This window comes from Zingiber officinale, chromosome 5A, assembly GCF_018446385.1.
Source record: "Zingiber officinale cultivar Zhangliang chromosome 5A, Zo_v1.1, whole genome shotgun sequence".
NCBI lineage: Eukaryota > Viridiplantae > Streptophyta > Magnoliopsida > Zingiberales > Zingiberaceae > Zingiber > Zingiber officinale.
Window position 1 is genome coordinate 78,639,503 of NC_055994.1, and position 24,890 is coordinate 78,664,392.

At 43.8% G+C, this 24,890-nt stretch overlaps 1 protein-coding gene across 1 annotated transcript; it reads left to right on the plus strand.

The window, feature by feature from the left end:
* The first annotated feature begins 21,759 nt into the window (after nt 1-21,759).
* Nucleotides 21,760-24,719, plus strand: LOC121982926 (polyadenylate-binding protein 2-like). The gene is made up of 6 exons (XM_042535929.1): nt 21,760-21,898; nt 21,977-22,085; nt 22,676-22,746; nt 23,786-23,977; nt 24,082-24,209; nt 24,298-24,719. The coding sequence occupies exons 1-6, from the start codon at nt 21,797-21,799 to the stop codon at nt 24,344-24,346; spliced, it is 651 nt and encodes a 216-aa protein (XP_042391863.1). The 5' UTR covers nt 21,760-21,796; the 3' UTR covers nt 24,347-24,719.
* The last annotated feature ends 171 nt before the right edge of the window (nt 24,720-24,890 follow it).

Genomic DNA, 24,890 nt, shown 5'->3' on the forward strand with positions numbered 1-24,890 from the left:
ACCTCCTACCGAAGCTGTGGTGGAGGACCGCTCGGCCGATGATGTGCCGCTACGCACTCGGAAACGTCGACGCCCGGATTCCACACCCGCCTCTACATTTGACGAGCCACAGCCCGAGCGGGGCGCGGATGTACCGGTGCTGTCCGGTACGGTTTCCCTCGAGAGTACCCCGACCCCTCAGGGTTCTCCGAGGGCCAGCTCGAAGGTGCCGCCCTCCAGCTCTTCAAGAACTTTGCGCCGTATCAGGCGTTTGGGCGAGCTTCCTTCTTCGTCCACCGGCAAAGCCGGTACTTCCCAGAGCGAGCCGAGCGGCCAGAATTTAATAAAGACCGTTCTGCGCCTCCCCTCAGAGGTGTACATGGCTGCTGCTGATCGGCCAGTGGTCCCCGAGCAGTAGATTACTCTGACGGGCCCTCTTGCACAAGCTTGGATAGATGCTCGGCGTCGAATAGCCAAGATGACTCCCGGGCAGCTTGGTGACAGCAACCTACAACAGGCCACCGGGGTATGTTCTCCTTTTCTTGGTTGGCCTATTCGAATTATGTTTTTAACCTGCGCACATTTGCTGGCAGAACTGGGTGGAGCAGATCGCTATTAGCGATCGATTGGCCGAACTGGAGGACGAGTTGAAAAAAGCTGCGGGGGGCAACGGGCAGTCAACGGCCGCTCTGGAGAAGGCCAAAAAACTACTGGACGCCGAACGGAAAAGGGCTAACGATTTGGCTTGAAGCGATGATCAAGCAACGAGATAAAGATATCAAGACGGCGACCACCCGGAAGCTCCAGGCCATCGATGATATGGACCGGATGAAGGTGGAGATCAGGGGGCTGGAGCAACACATCAAAGACTTGGACGCCTTGCTGACCACCTAGAAGGAGAGCCGCTCGGCGGATCTCCAAAGATTCGATGGAGACTTGAAAGAGCTCCAAGCCGCCAGTGACGCCGCTCACGCCACGCTCAAGGAATACAAAGAGGGGGAGTTGGCCCGCTCGGAAGAAGTGAGGAAGGCGTTCCTCCGCTCGGAAGACTTCGGAGAGAAGTTCACCGACAAGATATCCCTCACGTTCGAGGAGGCGATCAAGGCGGCGGTGGGCTATCTGAAGACCAAAGGTCACCTGCCTGCCGAGCTGACCATCCCCCCCGAGGATCTAGTGAGCGTGATGGACACCATTCCCGACGCTCTTTTTGATTTTGATGTGTGAAGAGCGTTTTTATAAACTTTTTTATATTCCCGTCGTTCGGCCCAGCTTATCTCTGTAATGACTTTTTTGGCTTGCATAATAGATAATCTTCTGTTCCTTTCACTTTTTATTTTAGCAAGAAAATTTTCCCCCATCACGACTGTGTTCCTAAAAACTCTTCCGCTCGGAATCTCGCTATGCCAGACATGATCTGTCTTTAATGTCTTTCATCATGCGACTGAGCAGCCGCTCAGCGCGCAGACGTCGCTTGTTTGCCTTTTCCATTCCGATTAACCATCTTTTGCTTCGCGCCTCACCTCAAAGAGGTTTTCGCTGGATTTTCGCATGCGAGCCGCTCGGACGTTTATAGACGCCGGCTCGTCTCTCGATATTTAACGTCGGAGCTCGACGGCGCGGATATTTATAGTCGGTCGGCGCGGCTCTCGATCTTTAACGATGGGACTCGTCGGCCTTCCGCTCGGACGTTTATAGACGCCGGCTCGTCTCTCGATATTTAACGTCGGAGCTCGACGGCGCGGATATTTATAGCCGGTCGGCGCGGCTCTCGATCTTTAACGACGGGACTCGTCGGCCTTCCGCTCGGACATTTATAGGCTCGTCTCGATATTTAACGTCGGAGCTCGGCGCGGATATTTATAGCCGGTTGGCGCGGCTCTCGATCTTTAAGCGAGACTCGTCGGCCTTCCGTGAGCGTTTATAGGCGCGGCTCGTCTCTCTATATTTAACGTCGGAGCTCGGCGGCGCGGATATTTATAGCCGGTCGGCGCGGCTCGATCTTTAACGAAGGACTCGTCGGCCTTCCGCTCGGACGTTTATAGGCGCGGCTCGTCTCTCGATATTTAACGTCGGAGCTCGACGGCGCGGATATTTATAGTCGGTCGGCTCTCGATCTTTAACGACGGACTCGTCGGCGCGGACGTTTATAGACCGGCTCGTCTCTCGATATTTAACCCGGCTCGACGGAGCGGATATTTATAGCCGGTCGGTAGCGGCTCTCGATCTTTAACGACGGGACTCGTCGGCCTTCCACTCACCAGGTCGAGCGACCTTGGCCTTCGTATCATATCCCGCGCTAGAACAATATTTATGCCCGGCCGAACAGCACGGATCATTCGCTTACGAGTTTAAATATATAACCCTCCAGGCCGATCGGCTCGGGGGCCTTCGTTCTCGAGCTCCTAGCTCAGATATAAACCTCCCAGCCGATCGGCTCGGGGTCTTCACGCAGTAAGCCGTTTGGCAGGGAATGCTCAATGCGCTTTCATCTTTTTGCTTCCTGTATTACAAGTACATAGGCGACTAGCATATACACCAGAATAAATTACAATCGTGCACCTTTCATCCAGCTCGATAGGGCTGGAGATGATTCACTCACGGTCGATCCGGTGCCGTCCTCATCCTCCAGTAGTAGCGCGGCGGAGTTTTCAATAACCTTGAAGGACACGCCCAAGGAGCTTCCGGCTTAAGCGTCGTAAGCGAGCTTGACTTTCTTCCAGACAAGATCGCCGACCTGGAATGATCTGGGGATTACTCGGCGGTTGTAGTTCTGCTTCATGCGCTGCCGGTATGCCATCAATCGCACGGACGCCCTAGCTCGCTCCTCTTCGACCAAATCCAGCTCCATGTTCCTCCGCTCGGCGTTCCCCTCATCATAGCTCTGGATCCGGATGGACTCAACGCCGACTTCAACCGGAATGACTGCCTCACCTCCATACACCAAATGGAACGGTGGCAGGTGGGGCTTCCGCTCGGCCACCAGATGCTGATGTTGCTTGCTGCTCCGGCCGCTCGGATGCTACTTTCTGTTTTTGCTCTACGAGCTTGGCGGCCCTTGTCTCGACCAGAGTGTCAAGTTCCTCGTTTGAAAGCGTCACCATGTGTTGTCGTCCAGCTTCGTCCGTTGTTTCCGATCGGATGCAGGAGCGTTCCCACAGACGACGCCAAATTGATCCTGTCCGAATCGCCAAACCAAAGGACGCTGGGCACGTGGCGCGCTTCTAGTCGATGACGTAGGCCTCCGTCGGGTCACGCGAAGCTCCGGCGAACCTGCACAGAAGTCGGGCCGGGAAAGGTTCCCGGCGGCGACCCTCCGACGCTCAAGTTAGGCAAGCAAACAGTGTAAAAGGATGGCTCCAGAGATGTTTCTTGCGCGTACCTGCGGCGAAGTAAGAGGCCCTATTTATAGAGCGAGGAGAGAACTAATGCACGTTCACCGAGGTGTAGACGTGTCAGCAACCCATACTTCGGTATGCAGTTGTCAGAGAGCTTACCTGACACCATACTGCTACAGTCCGAGCATGTCTTCGATGGGACAACAGGACACCCCGTTACCAGACTAGGAGTATGACGTAGTCATGCGACTTGACGGCTGTCAGAGGGTGTTCCCTTCCTTTACCCACCGCCCGGCTAGGACATCCGTCCGGCTGACCGGGCAAAGAACGGCGTCCGGACGGCCTTAATTCCCTTCGTTGGCCGGGCGGCACGTCCCTCCACTCGGTCATTATGTACTGTTTCATTGAGCGTCGGAACCCTGGTCCTTACCAGGGTGCTTTTTACTACCAGATGTCCCTTTCTTCCAAATCCGGTCGGCTCGTCCTTCTCCAGCGAGCCACTGGGCCCTTTGACCTCCCCGTGGCGTTGACCCCTCGTTATGGGGTTCCGGATTCTTACCATCGGATCAGTATGGTATCCTTTCTTATAAATTTATACTATCTCCCCCTTTCCATAAACTCAAAATGTGCTACCATGCTCCTTATGAAAAAATAAAAAATAAAATAAAATTAGAAGGTGCTACCATAGAGTTTAACTCTATAGCATGACCATAAGTGGAATAAGTGGCAACTGGCAAGGAGCCATACCTTCTAATCCATGGTGTATAAATTATGTTTGACACCATATATATCATCTCCCCACCAAGACCTTCACAAGGGACTTGATTTCATGTAAATCCAATTAGGGGAGGGCCATCAGTGGGTTTTGGTCAAAACCCACTAATGGACCTAGACACCTCTGATTGGACTCATTTCAGTTCTAGTGGTATTCTGGAGTTGCAAAGACTCCAAATCTTCTGGTAAATCATTATTTAAATATCTATAGGTGTTGGAAAAAGACAATATAAAATCAGCCTCCGTTGGGCCTGATATGAGACCATATCAGGCCCAAAGTGGCCCTGGTATGGTATCCTTTCTTATAAATTTATACTATCTTCCCCTTTCTATAAACTCAAAATGTGCTACCATGCTCCTTATGAAAAAATAAAAAATAAAATAAAATTATAAGGTGCTACCATATGGTTTAAGTCTATAGTATGGCCATAAGTGGAATAAGTGGCAACTGGCACGGAGCCATACCTTCTAATCCATGGTTTATAAATTATGTTTGACACCATATATACCATCTCCGCACCAATACCTTCACAGGGGACTTAATTTCATGTAAATCCAAGTAGGGGAAGGTCATCAGTGGGTTTTGGTCAAAACCCACTGATTGACCTAGACACCTCTGATTTCAGTTCTAGTGGTATTCTGGAGTTGCAAGGACTCCAAATCTGCTGGCAAATCATTATTTAAATATCTATAGGTGCTGGGAAAAAACAAAATAAAATCAACCTCCGTTGGGCCTGATATGAGTGCATATCAGGCCCAACGTGGGCCTGATATGAGTGCATATCAGGCCCAACGTGGGCCTGATATGAGACCATATCAGGCCCAAAGTGGCCTTGGTATGGTATCATTTCTTATAAATTTATACTATCTCCCCTTTTCTATAAACTCAAAATGTGCTACCATGCTCCTTATAAAAAAATAAAAAATAAAATAAAATAAAATTAGAATGTGCTACCATATGGTTTAAGTCTATAGCTTGGCCATAAGTGGAATAAGTGGCAACTGGCAAGGAGCCATACCTTCTAATCCATGGTGTATAAATTATGTTTGACACCATATATACCATCTCCCCACCAAGACCATCACAGGGGACTTGATTTCATGTAAATCTAAGTAGGGGAGGGCTATTAGTGGGTTTTGGTCAAAACCCACTGATGGACCTAGACACCTCTGATTGGACCCATTTCAGTTCTAGTGGTATTCTGGAGTTGCAAGGACTCCAAATCTGCTGGAAAATCATTATTTAAATATCTATAGGCGCAGGGAAAAAATAAAATAAAATCAATCAGCCTCCGTTGGGCCTGATATGCTTGGATATCAGGCCCACCGTGGGCCTGATATGAGTGCCATATCAGGCCCAACGTGGGCCTGATATGAGACCATATATGGCCCAAAGTGGCCTTGGTATGGTATCCTTTCTTATAAATTTATACTATCTCCCCCTTTCTATAAACTCAAAATGTGCTACCATGCTCCTTATGAAAAAATAAAAAATAAAATAAAATTAGAAGGTGCTACCATAGTGTTTAAGTCTATAGCATGACCATAAGTGGAATAAGTGGCAACTGGCAAGGAGTCATACCTTCTAATGCATGGTGTATAAATTATGTTTGACACCATATATACCATCTCCCCACCAAGACCCTCACAGGGGACTTGATTTCATGTAAATCCAAGTAGCGGAGGCCCATCAGTGGGTTTTGGTCAAAACCCACTGATGGACCTAGACACCTCTGATTAGACCCATTTCAGTTCTAGTGGTATTATGGAGTTGCAAAGACTCCAAATCTGCTGGAAAATCATTATTTAAATATCTATAGTGCTGAGAAAAAACAAAATAAAATCAATCAGCCTCCGTTGGGCCTGATATGCTTGGATATCAGGCCCAACGTGGGCCTGATATGAGTATCATTTAATAAAGCATTATTCTATCTCCACCTAATATAAACTCCAAACATTCTAACAGGGGCCTGATCAAAAAAATAAAATAAGATCAATTTTAAAAGTTACCTTCCATAGGGTTGAAAAGAAAAGTTGTGCACTGTCCCGTGCCAACTGGCACGGAGCCATACCTTCTAATCCATGGTATATAAATTATTTTTGACACCATATATACCATCTCCCCACCAAGACCTTCACAGGGGACTTAATTTCATGTAAATCCAAATAGGGGAGGGCCATTAGTGGGTTTTGGTCAAAACCCACTGATGGACCTAGACACCTCTGATTGGACTCATTTCAGCTCTAGTGGTATTCTGGAGTTGCAAGGACTCCAAATCTGCTGGCAAATCATTATTTAAATATCTATAGGTGCTGGGAAAAAATAAAATAAAATCAATCAGTCTCTGTTGGGCCTGATATGCTTGGATATCAGGCCCAACGTGGGCCTGATATGAGACCATATCAGGCCCAAAGTGGCCTTGGTATGGTATCCTTTCTTATAAATTTATACTATCTCCCCCTTTCTATAAACTCAAAATGTGCTATCATGCTCCTTATGAAAAAATAAAAAATAAAATAAAATTATAAGGTGCTACCGTATGGTTGAAGTTTATAGCATGACCATAAGTGGAATAAGTGGCAACTAGCACGGAGTCATACCTTCTAATCCATGGTGTATAAATTATGTTTGACACCATATATACCATCTCCCCACCAAGACCTTCACAGGGGACTTGATTTCATGTAAATCTAAGTAGGGGAGGCCTATCAGTGGGTTTTGGTCAAAACCCACTGATAGACCTAGACACCTCTGATTGGACTCATTTCAGTTCTAATGGTATTCTGGAGTTGCAAGGACTCCAAATCTGTTGGTAAATCATTATTTAAATATCTATAGGTGCTGGGGAAAAACAAAATAACCAGGGGCTGGCGGCAACTCCTCCAATTTACAATTCAGTCAAGAACCAGGGGCTGGCGGCATTCTACAGGTCCTCCGATTATGGCCCAGTTGTTTGCACCTGCTGCATTTGATTTTTACCTTCCCATTATGTTTCGACTCGATCCTTGCCTTCTTTCGCCTACCAGGCTACACAAGGCTACGGGGACATAGCACTATAATGTTGTTGACTCCCCTAGGCCAAAATTCCTTGCTTCGACAGGGGTAAATACGATCCATGTATGTCGTTTTCCAATTATGTGAATGAAAATAATGCTCACAATATGGGAGCGTATCCATGTTCCGGTGAATTATGACGACATTTGCATGTGAGCAAGGCAATCCTGAAATTTGAAACTCCCTACAGTTACAATATTTTCTCTCCAAATCAACAATGTATGAAGCACCCCATGTCTCTACTTCCATTTCGGATTGAGAGTAGGGGTGGACTTTATATCGTCTAGATTTCTCCCTCCTTGATTGCATTTCTTTGGTAGCATGAGGTGTCAACGCAACATACCATTTCGACGCTTCCTCCTTACAGTTAAAGAACCATTGAGCTACCTTTCTTCTGGTATTATCAATTAACTTGTTTATCGGAAGTTCACGTGTCTCCTTGAACAAAGCATTTAAACTCTCTACACAATTGGTGGTTAGCATTGTGTACCTTCTGCCACTAAAGTGTGCATTAACTCATCTTTTAGGGTCAATGTTCTGAAGCCACTTATGAGCATCTGGATGTTTTTCAAGCATGAACTGCATTATGAGATCATATTGTAGTGTTGTGTTTGCTCGAGCAGCTGCCTAAAACAACCCTAAACCTGACCTACTGCCAGTATCTGTTACCATATTGCAAGACATGTGGTGGCAACAAAATGCATGATGGGCAGTAGGGTAGACTTTCCTAACTGCTGCTATAATGCCACGATGTCTATCTGATACTATACTTATTGACTCTGGATCAACATTAAAGAATCTCTTCGTATGATCCAGAAACCACTCCCATGTAGACCCGCATTCAACTTCAGCGATTCCAAAGGCTACTGGGAGGACATTGTCATTAGCATCTATTGATGTAGCCATCAACAACACACTCGGATATTTGCCTCTTAGGTGTGTGGCATCAATTCCAATTAATTTACGAAGATAAGACCTGAATACTCTTCTACAAGCTCCAAAACCCTAAAAACAACGTTGGAACTGATTATCCCCATTCCTGTGTAGTGCCATATAGGTTTCAGGATCCCTGACTCTTAACTCACGCAGATATAGTGGAAGATCTCTATATGCTTGATCATAATCTCCAACAACTTTCTTCATCGCTTTCTCTCGAACTATGTATGCTTTTCTGTAGGATATGGTCACTCCGAATCTGGCTTTTATATCTGCTATAATCATATTTGGCTTGTATTGTTCATTAACAAGAAATTGCTCTTCAACAAAAGAAGCTACAAAGGATGAAGAGAATGCTTGATGATCAGCACTTTCCCTAATGGTGTCACATTGGTGTTCCTTTATATATTTCGTAACAATGAACTCGACATCCCCCCTAGCAACTACTCTCCACTTACACGGTTGATTGAAGCAGACATCTTTTACTTTATTTTTCCGAGTGTCAACTGGGTTATATCTCATATGTTTAACCATGGCATGCTTCACAAGTTCATTCTTGAACTCTTGCCGAGACGGAAATATCTGTCCTACAAAAAATTCATGCTGATCTGTTGCCTCTTCAATTGGCCTTTGGAGCAATCGAGAATTTAAAATATATGGATTATCAGTTATTGGGAACTCCTCCTCTAAGTCACTGTACTGCTCTTGAGATATTCATATTGTTCAATCTGCATATCATCAGTAAAGAATTCTTGTACATCTGTATTGCATTGCATTTCCTCTCCATTTCGATTATAATACCCTTCCTCCTCACTCCAAGTAGGCTCATAGTAATCAACAAGTGTTGCACACGGGTTCAGAACCTCATCTTCTTGAATACTAGCTTCTTCATTTAGATCAAATGTGAAATTACTGCTTGTATTTCTATTTGTGTTATGCACACAACTATACTGTGAAGATGATGGAATATTTGTTCTGGATACTTCTCCTACATTATCTGCATGTCCAATGCTAGAATTTGCATCAAGAGTATTCCATATCTCAAATAGAATTTCGTCAGTTATATGATCATCCATGATAAATAAATTACAAACTATTTTAGTAAATTTGCAACTACATAATCTATTGTTGTAGTTAAATTGTAATTTTGCTCAAACTAGGAAGGGTTTGATGTAAAAGCAAAGTTTTAACCACATAACACGTTATCGATATCAGGCCCACATTGGGCCTGATAATATAGATATCAGGCTCAAGGTGGGCCTGATATCATAGATATCAGGCCCCTTTTGAAGTAGATACTTCTTGTAAACTAGGACCACCACTGACTAAACCCTAAACCATAAATAAATAATTTTTAACCAAACTTAACTATCAACGTCAAAAACTAACATGACTTAAATCGATTTAGTCTTCTATTACATCATAATTCAGGTGTTGTTGAATATTATTCCCCACACAACCAAAATTAACCATAAAAATACTTTTTGCTGCCACCCTTCCCACCAATAGTGTCATTTTTATTTACCTTCACTACCCTAATTTACAGTAAAAAAATCAATACATACATGTCTAAATCTTTAAATGTGTGCTTCTACTAATTTCCCTCTTGCAAGAAGTTTGTCCTTCTCGGCTGACGTTCTTAACTTAATTTGTCCTTGGTCTCCTCTAGTAACTCTTACGCAATTATGTCATAAACCTAACTGGTCTATTGCAATCCCGCCAACCACCACGAGCAGTAATGGCAAGCGCGGGGTTCATATTTCTTTTTTCTTTCAAGTTTATAACACCACACAGAGGGATGGAGGGAGAGAGACGGTGAGAAGACGTGCATCTGAACCACAAATTATTTTTCAATTCTAATTTCGGCTTGGATGCTTGGAAAAATGTGTTTGAAAAAGGCGGTTGCCAGGTTAGCCAGAGGGGTAATCTGGGAATTGATTTTGGTAAACTCCGTCTTTTGGTAAATACAAAACTATGATACGCCTTTTGGTAAATACATTAAACCTAGTACGCCTTTTAGTAAATTGCCGAAGTTCTATTGGTAAAACTTTGCCTCTCTTTTTTTGTTTTGTATGCGCACGGTATGTAATTGTTGAACCCCTATGTTAACTAAGGTTGTTGATGTTGACATAGGGCCAGAGAGGTTGCGACCTGCAAATAAGATTTTAAAGCATATCAATAACGGTTCTTTGCGTGACAATGAACATATGTATAAGTGTACAACAGTACAAGCTTGATAATCCTTTCATTCTTTGATCTAGTTTTTTTTTTTAATCTTACACTTGTTCTTCTTGTTTCTACTAGTTCTTCTTGTTTCTTTCTTTCACTATGTGTGAGTGATTATTAATTATCAGTGATAAAAATCAGTAACAACAAGAATTGCATCTTAATCATCTTTAGTATTGTTTTAAAATGCAACCTATGCCATTGCATTTTAAAGAGAAGGTAGAATCTATCACATTATGATTATGATTTATGAAGCTTACTAGATTAGCACATATTTATACCTTCATTTTATCATTTATAACTTCTTTTTCAAGAATAGAACAGTCTAAAGTTCACAATTTTACTAGATTTCTTGATTTTGTTTATTTTTCTCCTTTTTACTAGATTCCTTGATTTTGTTTGTTTTATTCTAATGAGTAATTTTAGACATTTTAATCAAATCTTATTATTTTAGAAATTAGAGTACCTAAATAATTGAAGTTGAAATTATTGATTTAATAGTTGCTGATTTAATGTGCCTGAATAGTTATAGGTTTCACAAGAGATGAAAAAAGGTAATTGGGATGCAATTGAAGCATTACTAGTATAATATAGTCAAAGGATACGACTATAAAAAGTCTTTCAACCGTTTCAGAATTATATTATTGGTTGAAAAAAACTAGCAAGTCTGTTACATATAACCTTATTTTTAGAGTGCTCATACTTGTGCTACTCTTTCAATCCCCACTCCTACTTTAGAACAATCATTGTCTACGATGAATATTATGAAAGCAAGGCTTCAAAGCAAAATAGAAGATGTTTTCTCTGAGACCCATTAATGTTATATATCGAGAGAAAAATTACTAGAAATATGAGCATGAAGCTATTATTAAAGATTTTGAAAATTTAAAACAATATTAAATTACTTTGAATTGTATTTGATACTTTATTAAATGTACATTAACTTCATATTTCTAAATCATGATTTGTTCACAGTACTATCAACATAGAATTTAAAGGAAGTTCCTTATTGCTTTAAATTATTTTTTATGTTAATTGAAATAAATTGGGTTGATCATGTTTATATGACGCTTTTGGTTGCATCATATTTGTTGATGCCATGATTAAATAAAATTTGATTTTACTATTTTTATTTTCTCATTTTTCTTATCTTTAATTGGTGATTCTTCCTTGTCAACTCATAGAGTTTTCTTCTTAATGATCTGTGATCCTGTCCGAGCGTTGAGTCGATGAAAACTGGGGGCGTGGCGCTCTCTGCTGTCTCCGTGTAATCTCCGCAGTAACATGGGCCTCCAGTGAACCTGCAACAAAGCCAGGCTGGGAAGGGGTTCCCGACGACGACCCTCCGACGTTCAAGTCAGGCAACGACGAGATGAAGCAGAGGCCAAATGGCGAGACTGTGGCTACAGTAGATGAGAAAAAATCATACCTCCGTCGAAGTCTGGAGGTCCTTATATAGGACCCCGAAGAGGTGCGTGCACACTTCTCGAGGCGTGCATGCTCCCCAAAGCATACCTCGGAATGACTGTGTCAGAAAAGCGTGTCTGACGCCATACTGCAACTGCCCGAGCATATCTCTGCCACGACAATAGAAACTTCCCCCTATAATCTTTGGTACGGCCCGGCTGCCGACCATGCTGTTTGTCGGCGGCAGGTGTCTCGAGAATGATATCACTGTCCCTTTTGTCCTCTTCTAAGTCCCTTGTCTCTTACTGGGTCGGACGGGCTGATCGCTCGGCCCCCCGGGCGCTCGGGTGTGTATGCGCATCGAACCGAGTGAGAAGGGCGCTCGGTCACATACTCGGGCGGGGGTACAAGCTGTTGGGTTTTTCGGGCCGCGAAAACCGCTTTTTCGCGTCGCGGAAACCCCGAAACCCCCTAGCCATTGGATCCGTGCGAAGAAAATTTTCGGAAAATACGAGTACGAGTTTCAAACGACGATCTACAGTAGATCTACAAAGGAAAAACATTTTATACCTTCGATGCGTGCCCTTCGCAATCCCGCAAGTCCAAGGTACGCCGGATCTCGAAGTTGTCAACGTAGACAACTCTCTAGTGATATCCACATGAACAAGATGTGTTCTCTAACACTCAAGGATGGATAAGAGAGCACCCCAAGTGTGCTAGCACTTTCTAGGGCTCTCAAGTAGGATTTGAAAAGGGAGAAATGAGAGAAAGAAAAAGGAATCTCACATACTCTTCTAGGTACCCTCCTTTGTGACCTTCACTTCACCCTTTCGCTTGGAACTCAACACATTCCTCTTCACCCTTGCTTGAAACTCTCGGCCAAGAAGAGGAGAAGGAGGAGGAAGAGAGCTAGGGAAGAAGATGCATTCAACACAACTTGAATTTCACAAAATGAAACCTCCACCCACATTAGTGTGGCCGGCCACACACATGTAACTCCCCTCATTAATGTGGCCGGCCACATTAAATGGAATGGTGTGTAACCTCCATGAGGTGGCACACCATGATGAGGTGGAGATGATGTGGCAAGGTTAGTCATGCCATGTAGGATGAGTCAACCTTCATGATGTGGCAATACATCAAGTCAAACTTGATGTTTCAACTTCCATTTGGTCAAGTCAAAATTGACCAATTCTCTTCCTTGTTGAGTTAAAACCAACATTTGGTTCAAGTCAATTTTAATTTAATGAATCTCAATTCATTAATATAAATTGACTCAATGAATCAAATTTAAATTAGACTCATTCAACAATTGAATCTAATTGAGTCTAACTCAATAAGTCTAATTTGAATTAATCTGAATCCAATCTTTGGTGCATCATATGAACCTAATCCAATTGGTTCATCATATGAACCTAATCTCCATCTACTTGTTCTTTGTGTGTGACCCAATAGGTTCTTGTAACGTTGGCAATGTTTCTAAACTCCTTTAGAAACATAAGCAATGAGCGGCATCTAGCAATACATCATTGCTACCCAAGTTACAAGAATGTTGAGATCCAACATCACCTTGTGACTACTAATTGTGACTCCTCACAAAATATGACAAGTGTCATTCTATCCTAGACATCTAGATTGATCAATATGAGGCATAGACCGTGTCATCCTCTAATCAATCTAAATCTTGAACTCCAAATAGACACACTAAATCAAATGAGCTCAATATCCTATATTGACTCATTTGGGCATGACCATGCACTTCGTGGTCTCACTCTATCAAGAATACCGATGTCACTCCCGTCATATAGGAGGGATAGATCCCATCTACATCACTCTCATCCCTCCGCATAATTTGTTACATACCCAGTAATCGCCTTTATAGTCCACCCAGTTACGGGTGACGTTTGACAAAACTAAAGTACATAACTCCTTATGTAGGGAACCATGGTGACTTCAGGTCTAAGGACTAGTAGTCATACTAATAGCCACATGAGAAAGTATATGACACTCATATAACGATCCATAATACTTTCTCATGGAGGGTCATTCAGTATACATTCTCTAATGCATACCCATGTGTCAACTTGATATCTCTATATCCATGACTTGTGAGATCAAGTCATCGAGTTGACCTACATGCTAGTCTTATTGCATTAACATTGTCCCTGAATGTTAATACACGACTAGGAATGATTTAGAGTAGTGTTCCCTATATCATCTCACTATCGATTCAACCAATCGATTGATATAGATAAGAACCTTCTACTCAAGGACGTTGTTATACTTAGTTTATTTGACACCAATACAAGTAAGTATAATAACAAAAAACCAAATGCCTTTATTTATATAGAATATGATACAACAAGTCCAAAATACAATCATCAAATGATTGGCTCTAGGGCTCTAGCTAACACAAGCTAGTTGTTCCGCAGTTTGGCCGAGCGGATTGGCCACTCGGCACAGCAGTTCCTCTATAAGGGAACTTGTGAGCATCGGAAGCTCGACCCGCGGTTGAGCTATCTTCGCGTCGGCCCGGGATCTATTTCCGTCGGTCTGCCAGGTGACTTCCTCCCCGCTCAGCCGGAACCTTGACTCTTCCATGTCGTTGACCCCTTCCTATGTGGGCCCCAGATCCTTACCACCGGATCACTTGCCTTCCCTTCAAGTCTAGTCGAAGGAGACTGCAAGTCCGACTGACTGGACCATTGGCTTGGTGACACGCCTATTGTTCGGCTATCGATGTTAGTGTCTATCCGATCGGGGACTGCGCAAGTGGGCGATGCCGATCGACATGACACCTGCTGGTACTTGGAAAGTTTTGTTTGCCAGCGGTTGTCCCACCTCTCTGACATGGGTCAACGCTGATATCCCTAGAATCTCCTCAGCATTCGTGCAAATCCTCGCCATTAAGGCTGAGCACGCGGCCACGCCCGCATAATGGTGCTCATTAAAAGCGACCCGTGAGCGGGTGCCACGTGGTCACGCAGTCGTCACCGCTCGCTCGAGCTGTCAGGGCTGACGTGACCTTTGGCCTTTTGAATTCAGCAGTCAGATCTGCTCCTCGGATCCCGTGACCTAGATCGGATGGCTACGGTCGATCGAGCCCAACGTTTATAAGGACATCTCTTCTCCCCCAGCCGCTTCGCGTTATCGCGTGCGCTCATCCGAAGGCTTCTGTTCCATCTTGTTCAGTGCTCCAGCGAACTCGTCTCTCAACGTTCCGGCGATCCCTCGCCTCCTTTCTCCGCCATCTTTTCCTGTAAGGAATCCCTGCCCTTTATCTTCTTCTTTGTGCTTTCTTTAGTATTCTCCGCAACATATGTGTTAGTTCTGCATTGTTCCGACCTTCTCTTTCGTCCATCCCTTTGTTCTCTGCTTCTTGCTTTCTATACTGTTCCGACGATGGCAAGCACCTCGCAACTGTCTACTCCTTCTCCAGGCCTCTGGTATATGACCACGAAGAGCCGGTTCGATGAGGGTGACGCGGCGAACTTCGTCCGCGACTTCGAACTCCCCTCTACCCATAGATTAATACTAGCTACCTCCTCCGATCGGCCACACGACCCATCGCCCGACACTATTTGTTTCTTCCGGGACCAGTTTGTAGCCGGTCTGCGTTTCCCTCCACATCCATTTATCCTTGAAGTGTGTAATTATTTCCGCCTCTCGCTCGGCCAACTCGTCCCAAACTCATTCGGGCTGTTGTGTGGAGGTGTCATCCTCTTTAGGTTGCACGGTATTCCCTTAGTCCCCAAGATTTTCCACTATTTCTATTATCCCAAACAGTCCGAGTGGAGCACCTTCCTTTTCCAGTCGCAGATCGGCCTTGTTTTCTTCGACAAAATGCTGACCTCGAATAAACATTGGAAGGAGTATTACTTTTACCTTCGTCTTTCCGAGCTGCTAGCTTTCCGAACCAAATGGCAGACCGCCGTGCCGACCCCGCCGGACCTTGGTAAATACAAGAGCCAGCCGGCCTACCTCCATGCAGCCAACCAACTGGCCGGGCAGAAATTCAACATCCATAAGCTGCTTTGTGAGGGCGTGCTGTACATATTCGGATTAAGTCTGATCCGAAAGAAGCTTCCAAGCAGCATGGGTAAGCGTTTTCCTTGCCCCCTTTCCTTTTGATCTAACTGATTTGTTCTTCTTTTATGCAGCTAACATCATGTGGCGCGCCAAGGTCGCCGATCGGATGAAGTTGAGGGATGCCGAAATAGAGGCGGCAACAACTAAGGAGATGGCCGACCAGAGCATTGAGCCGGTCGGTTCACACGAGGGTGAAAGCGAAGAAGATCCACCTGCCGTCGGAGAGTCGACCGTTCAGGAACTTGCAGCCGAGGCGGTCGGCGATGCTACTTCGTCTGTTGGACATCCTACGCTGGAGGACGTTGGGCCCTCGGTCGACGACGCTCCGCTGGTGACACGCAAGTGGCGCCGGACGGATCTCCCTTCTCGTTCGACCACATCTGTGGAACCAGTGTCAGAGCAGGTCGGCGCTCCTTCTGCAGTAGTCGACCCAACGTCCATTTCGGTCGAAGCCATTTCCTCGGATCGAACTCCCTCACAACTCGATCTACCAGTGGCCTCCCTCTAAAAACAACTCGTCAGTTCTCTACCCCGAGCCCCTCGTCGGCTTAGGCGCTCGGGCATAATCTCTGCTCCGCTTGGCGAGTCGTCTGGTCGCTCAACTTCAGCCCAGTCTGATCCGAGCGGACGTCGGGTGATCAAAGTTGGCCTACATCTCCCAACAAAAGAATTCCTTCTGGCAGCTGATCGGTCGACTGCCCCCAAACGTCAAATCACCATCCGTTGACCCCTTGCCAAAATATGGGAGGATGCGAGGGCCTGCGTTGCCTTAATGACTCATGGTCAGCTCGGCGACAGTCACTTGCAGCAGGCTACCGAGGTATGTTCCTCAAACTACTATATGACTATTTTACTTGATTCTTGATATTATTTCGTCTGAGCGCAGAACTGGGTGGAGAACATCACGGTCAGCAACCGCCTGGCGGCTCTGGAGGAAGAGTTGAAGAAACTTCAAATTTTTGGAGGGGCGCTAGCTCAGGGGCCCTCGTATGCCATGCTCCAGACCAAGCTGAACAAAATAGAGAGATTGCTGGTGGCCAAGCGGCACAAGTCTTCTGGCATGGAAACCAGGGTAGTTGGGCTTGAAACCCAGGTTAAGTCTCACGACCAGGAGATCAAGCTGGCGACTAACAGGAAGAATAGGGTCATTTCTGATTTAGAGGCAAAGAATGTGCAGGCTCGAGCGCTGGAGCAACGCGTCCAAGAACTGACTGGCCTGCTGTCCACTGAGCGAGAAAGTCGATCGACTGTTGAAGCTAAATTTCAAGGAGATAAGAAGGATCTCCAGGACGCCCTCGAAGCTGCCCGAGCTGCTTTCAAGGAGTACCAAGACAGCGAATCAGGTCGCTTCGCGGTGATGAGGCAGAACTATTTCCGCTCGGATGAGTTTGGCGAGAAGTTCAGCGATTGGCTAGTCCTGGCCTTTGAGGAAGTCATTCAAGCTACAACTACTTATCTGAAGGCTAAGGGTCATCTCCCGAAGACAACATCTATCCCCAAGACCTGGCCAGACTGTTGGAAACCATCCCTGAGCCCATCTTTGATGTTTTGGAGTGAGGAGCGTCTTTTGATTTTGAAGTTTCATCTGTATACTCGCCATTCAGCGAGTTAATATTATCCATATTTATCTGACTTTTATCTGTGTACATGGCCATGCGACGAGTCAATATAGCCTTTCGATTTTAATATAATCTTGTTTACTTCACCGAACGCATTCTTTCTGAACGGCATTCGGCGGTCCTCAGGTCAGGGGGTTTATAGTCGCCAGTTCGACTCTGGGATTTAACGTCGCCGCTCGACGGTCTTCGGGCCGGGGGGTTTATAGTCGCCGGTCTGACTCTGGGATTTAACGTCGCTGCTCGACGGTTTTCGGGTCGGGGGGGTTATAGTCGTCGGTCCGACTCTGGGATTTAACGTCGCCGCTCGACGTTCTGATGATGAACTCGCCTATCCAATGAAGGTGATCGGCGGCGATAGTTCCTCAGCTCAGGTTGGCTGACCGAGGGGAGACTTCGGCAGTCCCGAGTGTTATGAGTGGCTGATTGATGGATTTTGCAAAACATGGACATCCATACCTTGCCTTTTTGTCTAGGTCGCTCGGCCGCAATGTGCTGAATAGCGAGCGACCTGGAATCTTGAGGTGGTCTCATCCCCTCGGCACGTGGTCCCCTCGGCGGTTGCTGGTTGGTATGTGTTCTCCGTTCGGTTTGGGCTGGGGGCTCACCTGGCGCTTCCTTCTTTCGGGCCGCTTGCGCTTCCTCCACGTTAATATACTCACTTGCTTTCTTCAACATGTGGTCGTAGTCGCGAGGCGGCTTCCTGATGAACGAGCGAAAGAAGTCCCCGTCGACTAAGCCTTGTGTAAAAGCATGCATCATTGTCTCAGACGAGACCGTGGGGATGTCCATAGCTGCTTGGTTGAAGCGTTGGATGTAGGCGCGGAGAGTTTCTCTTGGCCCTTGCTTCATGGAAAAGAGGCTGACGCTGGTATTCTGATAGCGTCGACTGCTGGTAAAGTGATGGAGGAATGACATTCGAAAGTCTCTGAAGCTCTGAATGGATCCGTCCGGCAACCTCCGGAACCAGCGTTATGTCGAACCGAACAGTGTAGTAAGGAAGACTATGCATTTGACTCTGTCGGTGTATTGATGAAGAGTTGCAGCATTATCGAACTTACCTAGATGGTCGTCCGAATCGGTTGTACCGCTATACTCTCCGATCGATATGGGGGTGTAATGCTTTGGGAGAGGGTCTTGTAAGATCGCCTCGGAGAACTGGCGATTGACCCGCTCGGGGGATGACCCTGCACACAACACCTTCCCCTTCCTAGCGTCCCGCACGGGCCCTTCATCGGACGATCCCTGGTTGGCTAGGGCCAGCTCCGACGGAGTCTGGAACAATGCCCGATGGAAGGGAATAGGGGCGGCTAGCGCGTCTCCTGGTGTGCCGGTCTCCCCCTTGTTCTGTGCCCAAGTAGAGTATTGTTCCGGTCGGTCCTCTATTGTCGCTCGGCCCTCAGAAACCGAGGCGGCCTGCTGGGCTACCCGCTCGGCCTGTGCCTTCTGTTGTTGCTCGACCATCTTCGTAGCTCTCGCTTGGATGAGTGCGTTAAGCTCCTCGGGAGAGAGCGTCACCATGAGTTGGCATCCAGCTTCTTCCATCTTCTCTGCTCGGATTCAGGTGCGTTCTCACAGATGGCGCCAATTTGATCCTGTCCAAGCGCTGAGTCGATGAAAACTGGGGGCGTGGCGCTCTCTGCTGCCTCCTTGTGATCTCCACAGTAACGTGGGCCTCCGATGAACCTGCAATAAAACCGGGCCAGGAAGGGGTAACCCTCTGACGCTCAAGTCAGGCAACAGCGAGATGAAGCAGAGGCCAAATGGCGAGACTGTGGCTACAGTAGATGAGAAAAAAATCATACCTCCGTCGAAGTCTGGAGGTCCTTATATAGGACCTCGGAGAGGTGCGTTCACGCTTCCCGAGGCGTGCACGCTCCCCAAAGTATACCTTAGAATGACTGTGTCAGAAAAGTGTGTCTGACGTCATACCGCAACTGCCTAAGCATATTTCTGCCACGACAGTAGAAACTTCCCCCATACAATCCATGGTACGGCCCGGCCGCCGACCATGCTGTTTGTAGGCGGCATGTGTCTCGAGAATGATATCACTAGCTGCCCCTTTTGTCCTCTTCTATGTCCCTTGTCTCTTATTGGGCCGGACGGGCTGATCACTCGGCCCCCCGGGCGCTCGGGTGTGTATGTGCATCGGACCGAGCGAGAAGGGCGCTCGGTCACATACTCGAGCGGGGGTACAAGCTAGTTGTTCCGCAGTTTGGCCAAGCGGATTGGCCACTCGGCACAGCGGTTCCTCTATAAGGGAACTTGTGAGCGTCGGAAGCTCGACCCGCGGTCGAGCTATCTTCACGCCGGCCCGGGATCTATTCCGGTCGGTCGGCCAGGTGACTTCCTCCCCGCTCAACCGGAACCTTGACTCTTCCGTGTCGTTGACCCCTTTCTATGTGGGTCCCAGATCCTTACCACCGGATCAATCTGTTTAGGTGTCGTGTCTTCGAGGAGGAATGGATATGAACAATATGTATCAACTTTGTAATATGATTTTTGTATGTTTTAGTGTCCATGTCCTGATTTACTTGTATTGATATATGATTTTTGAATGATGTATGATTATTAGCAATGGATGCATTTGGTTTTTGAATGACATATGATCTTCAATTCAGTAGAGTTGTAAATTAAAATTTAGTAATGTTGAGTGTTAAATGATGTTGATTTTCAATCCATGTAAAATGTATTAGCTGTTATTGGATGTTTATGAGTTTATTAGCAGAGTTTAATCAAGCTATTGAATGTGCGACAAAAAATTAATATCCATCGCTAAATTAGTAACGGAATTAAATTTCAATGATTAAATATCTTGGTGATCCTAAAATTGTGATCAATAATTCAATCCCTAATCATGCTTTTTTTTATAGTGTGCGGCTTTCTTAAATTTAAAATTATGGATCTGCTTTTGATAATATATTTCTATACGTGGTAAGAGTTACTTATTGATTTTATACAATAGATCATGTCCTATCATGCTCATTTTCTTATAGTAATCTTATGAAGTCCACTTCATTTGATTTGAATTTGAAATATTATTGTAATTTTATTATCACCCTCAATTAAATAAAATTAATCTAAGATAATGATATTATTGTAACAACTAGCAATCAGCTTCTAGATGTTATTAGCAATTATTTGCTGGGATATACAAGTCGATCGGTTGTGGTTTATGAATTTGTCCTAAAATTCATCCCAGTTTACCTTTTTTGTAATATCACATCCTAAAATCGAAAAACAAAATTTAAACAAGGTATGTATTAAGTGTATTCTGAATAGTTTATCTTTAGTGGGTTGCCTATTTGACTTAAATCATAAAAAAAGGGAGCGATTTGTTAAATTATAAACGCACTTTAATTTTGCCCTTTCATTTTTTTTTTTGCCACTAGAAAAGTATCTTATTTGAAAAAATATTTAAAGGATGCTCTAGCCTATTTTTAATTCAATTTTTTCAAAAATATTATTATAGTAATTTTATTTAAAAGTACTATAATTAGTATCAAATATAGTTAGATTAACTAACATAATATAAAATATAACAATTTTAAATAAAGTTAACAATTTGGTCAATTTCACTAAAATTATTTGCAGTATCTTTGGTCATCAAAAATACGACAAGATCAATCATTTTTAAATTTTGACGAAAATTACTATAACAATATTTGAATACAAGTATTTTTTAAGATAAAAAATGACGAGGTATTATTTTAATACTTGAAAAAGAATATTTTTAAAATGGAAAAAAGATTAAATATATTTTCAACGTAGGATGCCCAAGCAACATATTTTTCATTTTTGCCCAAATTATAGTTGTGAATAAATGGGAAAAAAAATTAGTGGCTTCCTACTACTTGGCAAATTATGAAATTGTTCGGGCCATAATGTAATTCGTCTCGCATCTGTATGAAAATTATCCTTTAGAAAGTTTTACTTCAACAAAATATCCTTTTAATTCTGAACATCTACAAATAGATTTAATATTTATGTATTTTTTGTTATTTTAATTTTGAATTATAATATCATATTAAATATACTATGCACATAAATGAGATGCAAAGACTTTGTTCACATGAATAAATAAATGGTATAAAATGAACATATTTGTTTATAAATTTATCGAAAATTGATACTGAGCAGAGTTTGCATCGCATAACTGTTTTAATTTATATATATATTTTTGGAAATTTTAAATTAATTATAAAATCTTGAAAAATTCGCATATTTTTTAAAACGATTTTATCGTAACCTTACAGAACTGGGCCCATAGAATATGTATGCGGATAGAGGACGGCATCCTATAAATAGCTTCCCAAACCCGGGTTGGGGGAGCATCATCAAAGCCCCGATTACCTCTCCGATTGGCGCGAGTGACGGCGATGGACGACGACGAGCGCGAGGTGTACGGCAGCGAGATTCCTGACGAGGTCGATATGGACGCCGACGTCGACATGTCCCGCTACGAGGAGGGCGCCGCCAAGGTAGTCGTCTCTGGCACTACCCCTTCCCTTGAGATTCCATCGAACCCTAACCGTACTCCTATAAATTCTGTACATCAGTCGCAAGAAATGGAAGAGATGAGGAGGCGGCTGAAGGAGATAGAGGAGGAGGCGGCCGCTCTCCGCGAGATGCATGCCAAAGTCGAGAAGGAGATGGGTGCAGTACAAGGTCCGGTCTCGTACTCCTCTTTGCTATCTTTCCTTGATTAGGTTGTTTGATGTGCGAAAATCCTTGTTTAGAACTGCATAGAGGAATACGTTTGATCCCAAATAGCTGGGACAAATACTGCTTTTCGATGATAATAATGGTGATGTCCAAATATATAGGTTTTAGTTATCAAATGTTTGATGGACGGCACAATGTTTCCTTCTTAAATTTGTTGAAGCATGTTTGCAATATCATGTTAGATCATGTTCTCAATATGAAATTTCCATCATGCCGACGCTAAATAATGGACAGGAGACAAATCATAGTAGCAACGGCGATTGCCCTGCTGGGGCCTCTGATGTGAGACTCAAATTCCATGTGTTAAACCTCTTTATACTAGTGCTCGTACCCGTGATTCACTTTCTACCTGATATATCTCAACATTGTATCTTTCTAGTATAGCATGGCAGTAAGGAAGTATTTATATTGCATTTTGGTTTTTTTGGTTGGTTAAATGATGTAGTCCGGTTTTTCTTTCTAGGTCTAAGATTTTGTTTCTGTTTCTTTTTTTTCTGAAAAGTTTTGGACCAATTGTCTTCTACATTATATAGAGCCTAGTGGACCTGCAACAAATCAATCAAGCAAAGAAGAGGCTGATTCCCGCTCGATATTTGTTGGCAATGTGAGTTTTTCAGCTGTATTTGTTATATGATCGTGTTTGTGCTTTTAGTTCTCTGTTGTCTAATTGTTCCTACTGGTTTACTATGGGCATCACATGGTATTTGCATATAATTTGATATTGTTGTCTTCTATATCTTGGATTGTTTCTTAGTGGACCCTTGAGCCTTATTTATCCATAATTCTATGGACTAATCAAATTAGTTAAATTCACAATGTTTATTTTTCAGGTTATTGAATATTTTTCCTATATCTACAAATGTTGTCTTAGGGACCTCTATTTAGATACACTACTTCAAACTGTAATGATGTTGTTGTGGATGTTAGATTCTGATATTATTTGGCATATTAATGCTTTGATTTACCTTCTCTCTTTTTCTTTTTTGGTGTCGTATTTACTTAAACGTGGTACATGCAAAGAGTACCTACTATAATGTTCAAGTTCTCAAAACTGTGTTTGTGCTCATTAGAAGTTTGATAATTTGTAGTAACATTGTTTTGGTTTGGCTGAATTTAAGTGGTTCAAAGATTAAAATTTGGTATTATTGTCCTTGTACCAGACATCTTCAATTCGCCTTTATAGTAGATCCATACAAAAGTTATGTCCTATAAGATTGTACAAAGTAACATTGAACTCCAGTTACCGTTAACTTGTACTTGAAAAAATTACCAAAGAAAAAAAAAAGGGAAAAAGATTATTTAAAACAAAGAATTATATATATATATATATTGATGATACCCAAGTTACTGAGGATTCTCAACTTGCACCCTATTAGAATTTTGTAATATATAGTCTATGCTAAGGCTATCTTTTTTGTTTGATATTTGTTCCGAATTGGATAGGGTTGTTGTCTTCTATTAGAGTCTCTTGGTGTCTTATTCTTAGCATCAACAGTGTGTAACTATTTGTCAATGATTGTTATGTTTTATACATATAGAATTCTTCTGAAACCTCTAACAACAAGTGATTTAGTAGCAACATCTTGAGTTGGGAAAGCCACTGCTAGATTGATACTCATGTTGATATTTCTATTGAACTATAGGTTGATTATGCTTGCACCCCTGAAGAGGTTCAACAGCATTTTCAGTCGTGTGGTACTGTTAACAGAGTCACCATTCTCACCGACAGAACCGGTCAGCCAAAGGGTTTTGCTTATGTCGAATTCTTGGAAGTTGAGGCAGTCCAAGAAGCCTTTCGGTTGCATGAGTCTGAGCTCCATGGTCGTCCGATCAAGGTTTGTTTGTTTACTCTCAACTATTTTTCTTACCAGCACACTTTCAAATTCTTATTAACAGCAACGTTGGTTTTTCTAACAACAAGATGAATGCTTTGTTTCAGGTTGCCGCCAAACGAACCAATGTTCCAGGGCTGAAGCAGTTCCGTCCTCCACGACATAATCCCTACCCGATGTATCCATATATCAGGCCTCACATGCCACCTTACTCTGCCTCCCCTTATGGTTATGGGTTAGTACCCCCATTCTTTTCCCACTAACCGTAGATTCATTCAGTTTAGGTTCTGAAAGGTGATGACATGCTCTTTGATCTGATGCAGGAGGTTTCCCCGATACAGAAGGCCAATGCGCTATAGGCCTTATTTCTAACTATTAGTTTGTTTGCTTCTTTTGGCACACTGAATGTCCATCCCTTGCCAGCCAGTTCACTTACCTGCTTACACTTTATGTTACTTCGATTGCCCCCGGGCTTGGCACAGATAGTAAATACATGATAAATGTATGATAGTTTGTTTATAGTGGACAGGGTTCTAAGCCCCAAGAAATGCATCGTTTGAATTCGTCCCGCCATGCACTTAATGCTTCTGATGAACCTCCTTCCATTCCATTGACATGGGCCCATTGTGTGGGGGCCGTGGCAGTTCCACATCTTTATGTTACTTTAATTATGGATTAGATCTACTATGATGATTTCTCTTACATGTTGATGCTTGACAAAATTGTATAACGATCTACTTCTTGTAATCTGATTTAGCTAATGTATTTGGTGATGGCGTAAGTTATAACGATCTACTTCTTGTAATCTGATATACCCCCCACGAGTTTGGCTAGTCCTATCAGTCGAGCCCTCCCTATTGTATCATCACTCTCAGTCACTTCTCTTGCTATGGCTCGAGCTATCCACCCCTAACGG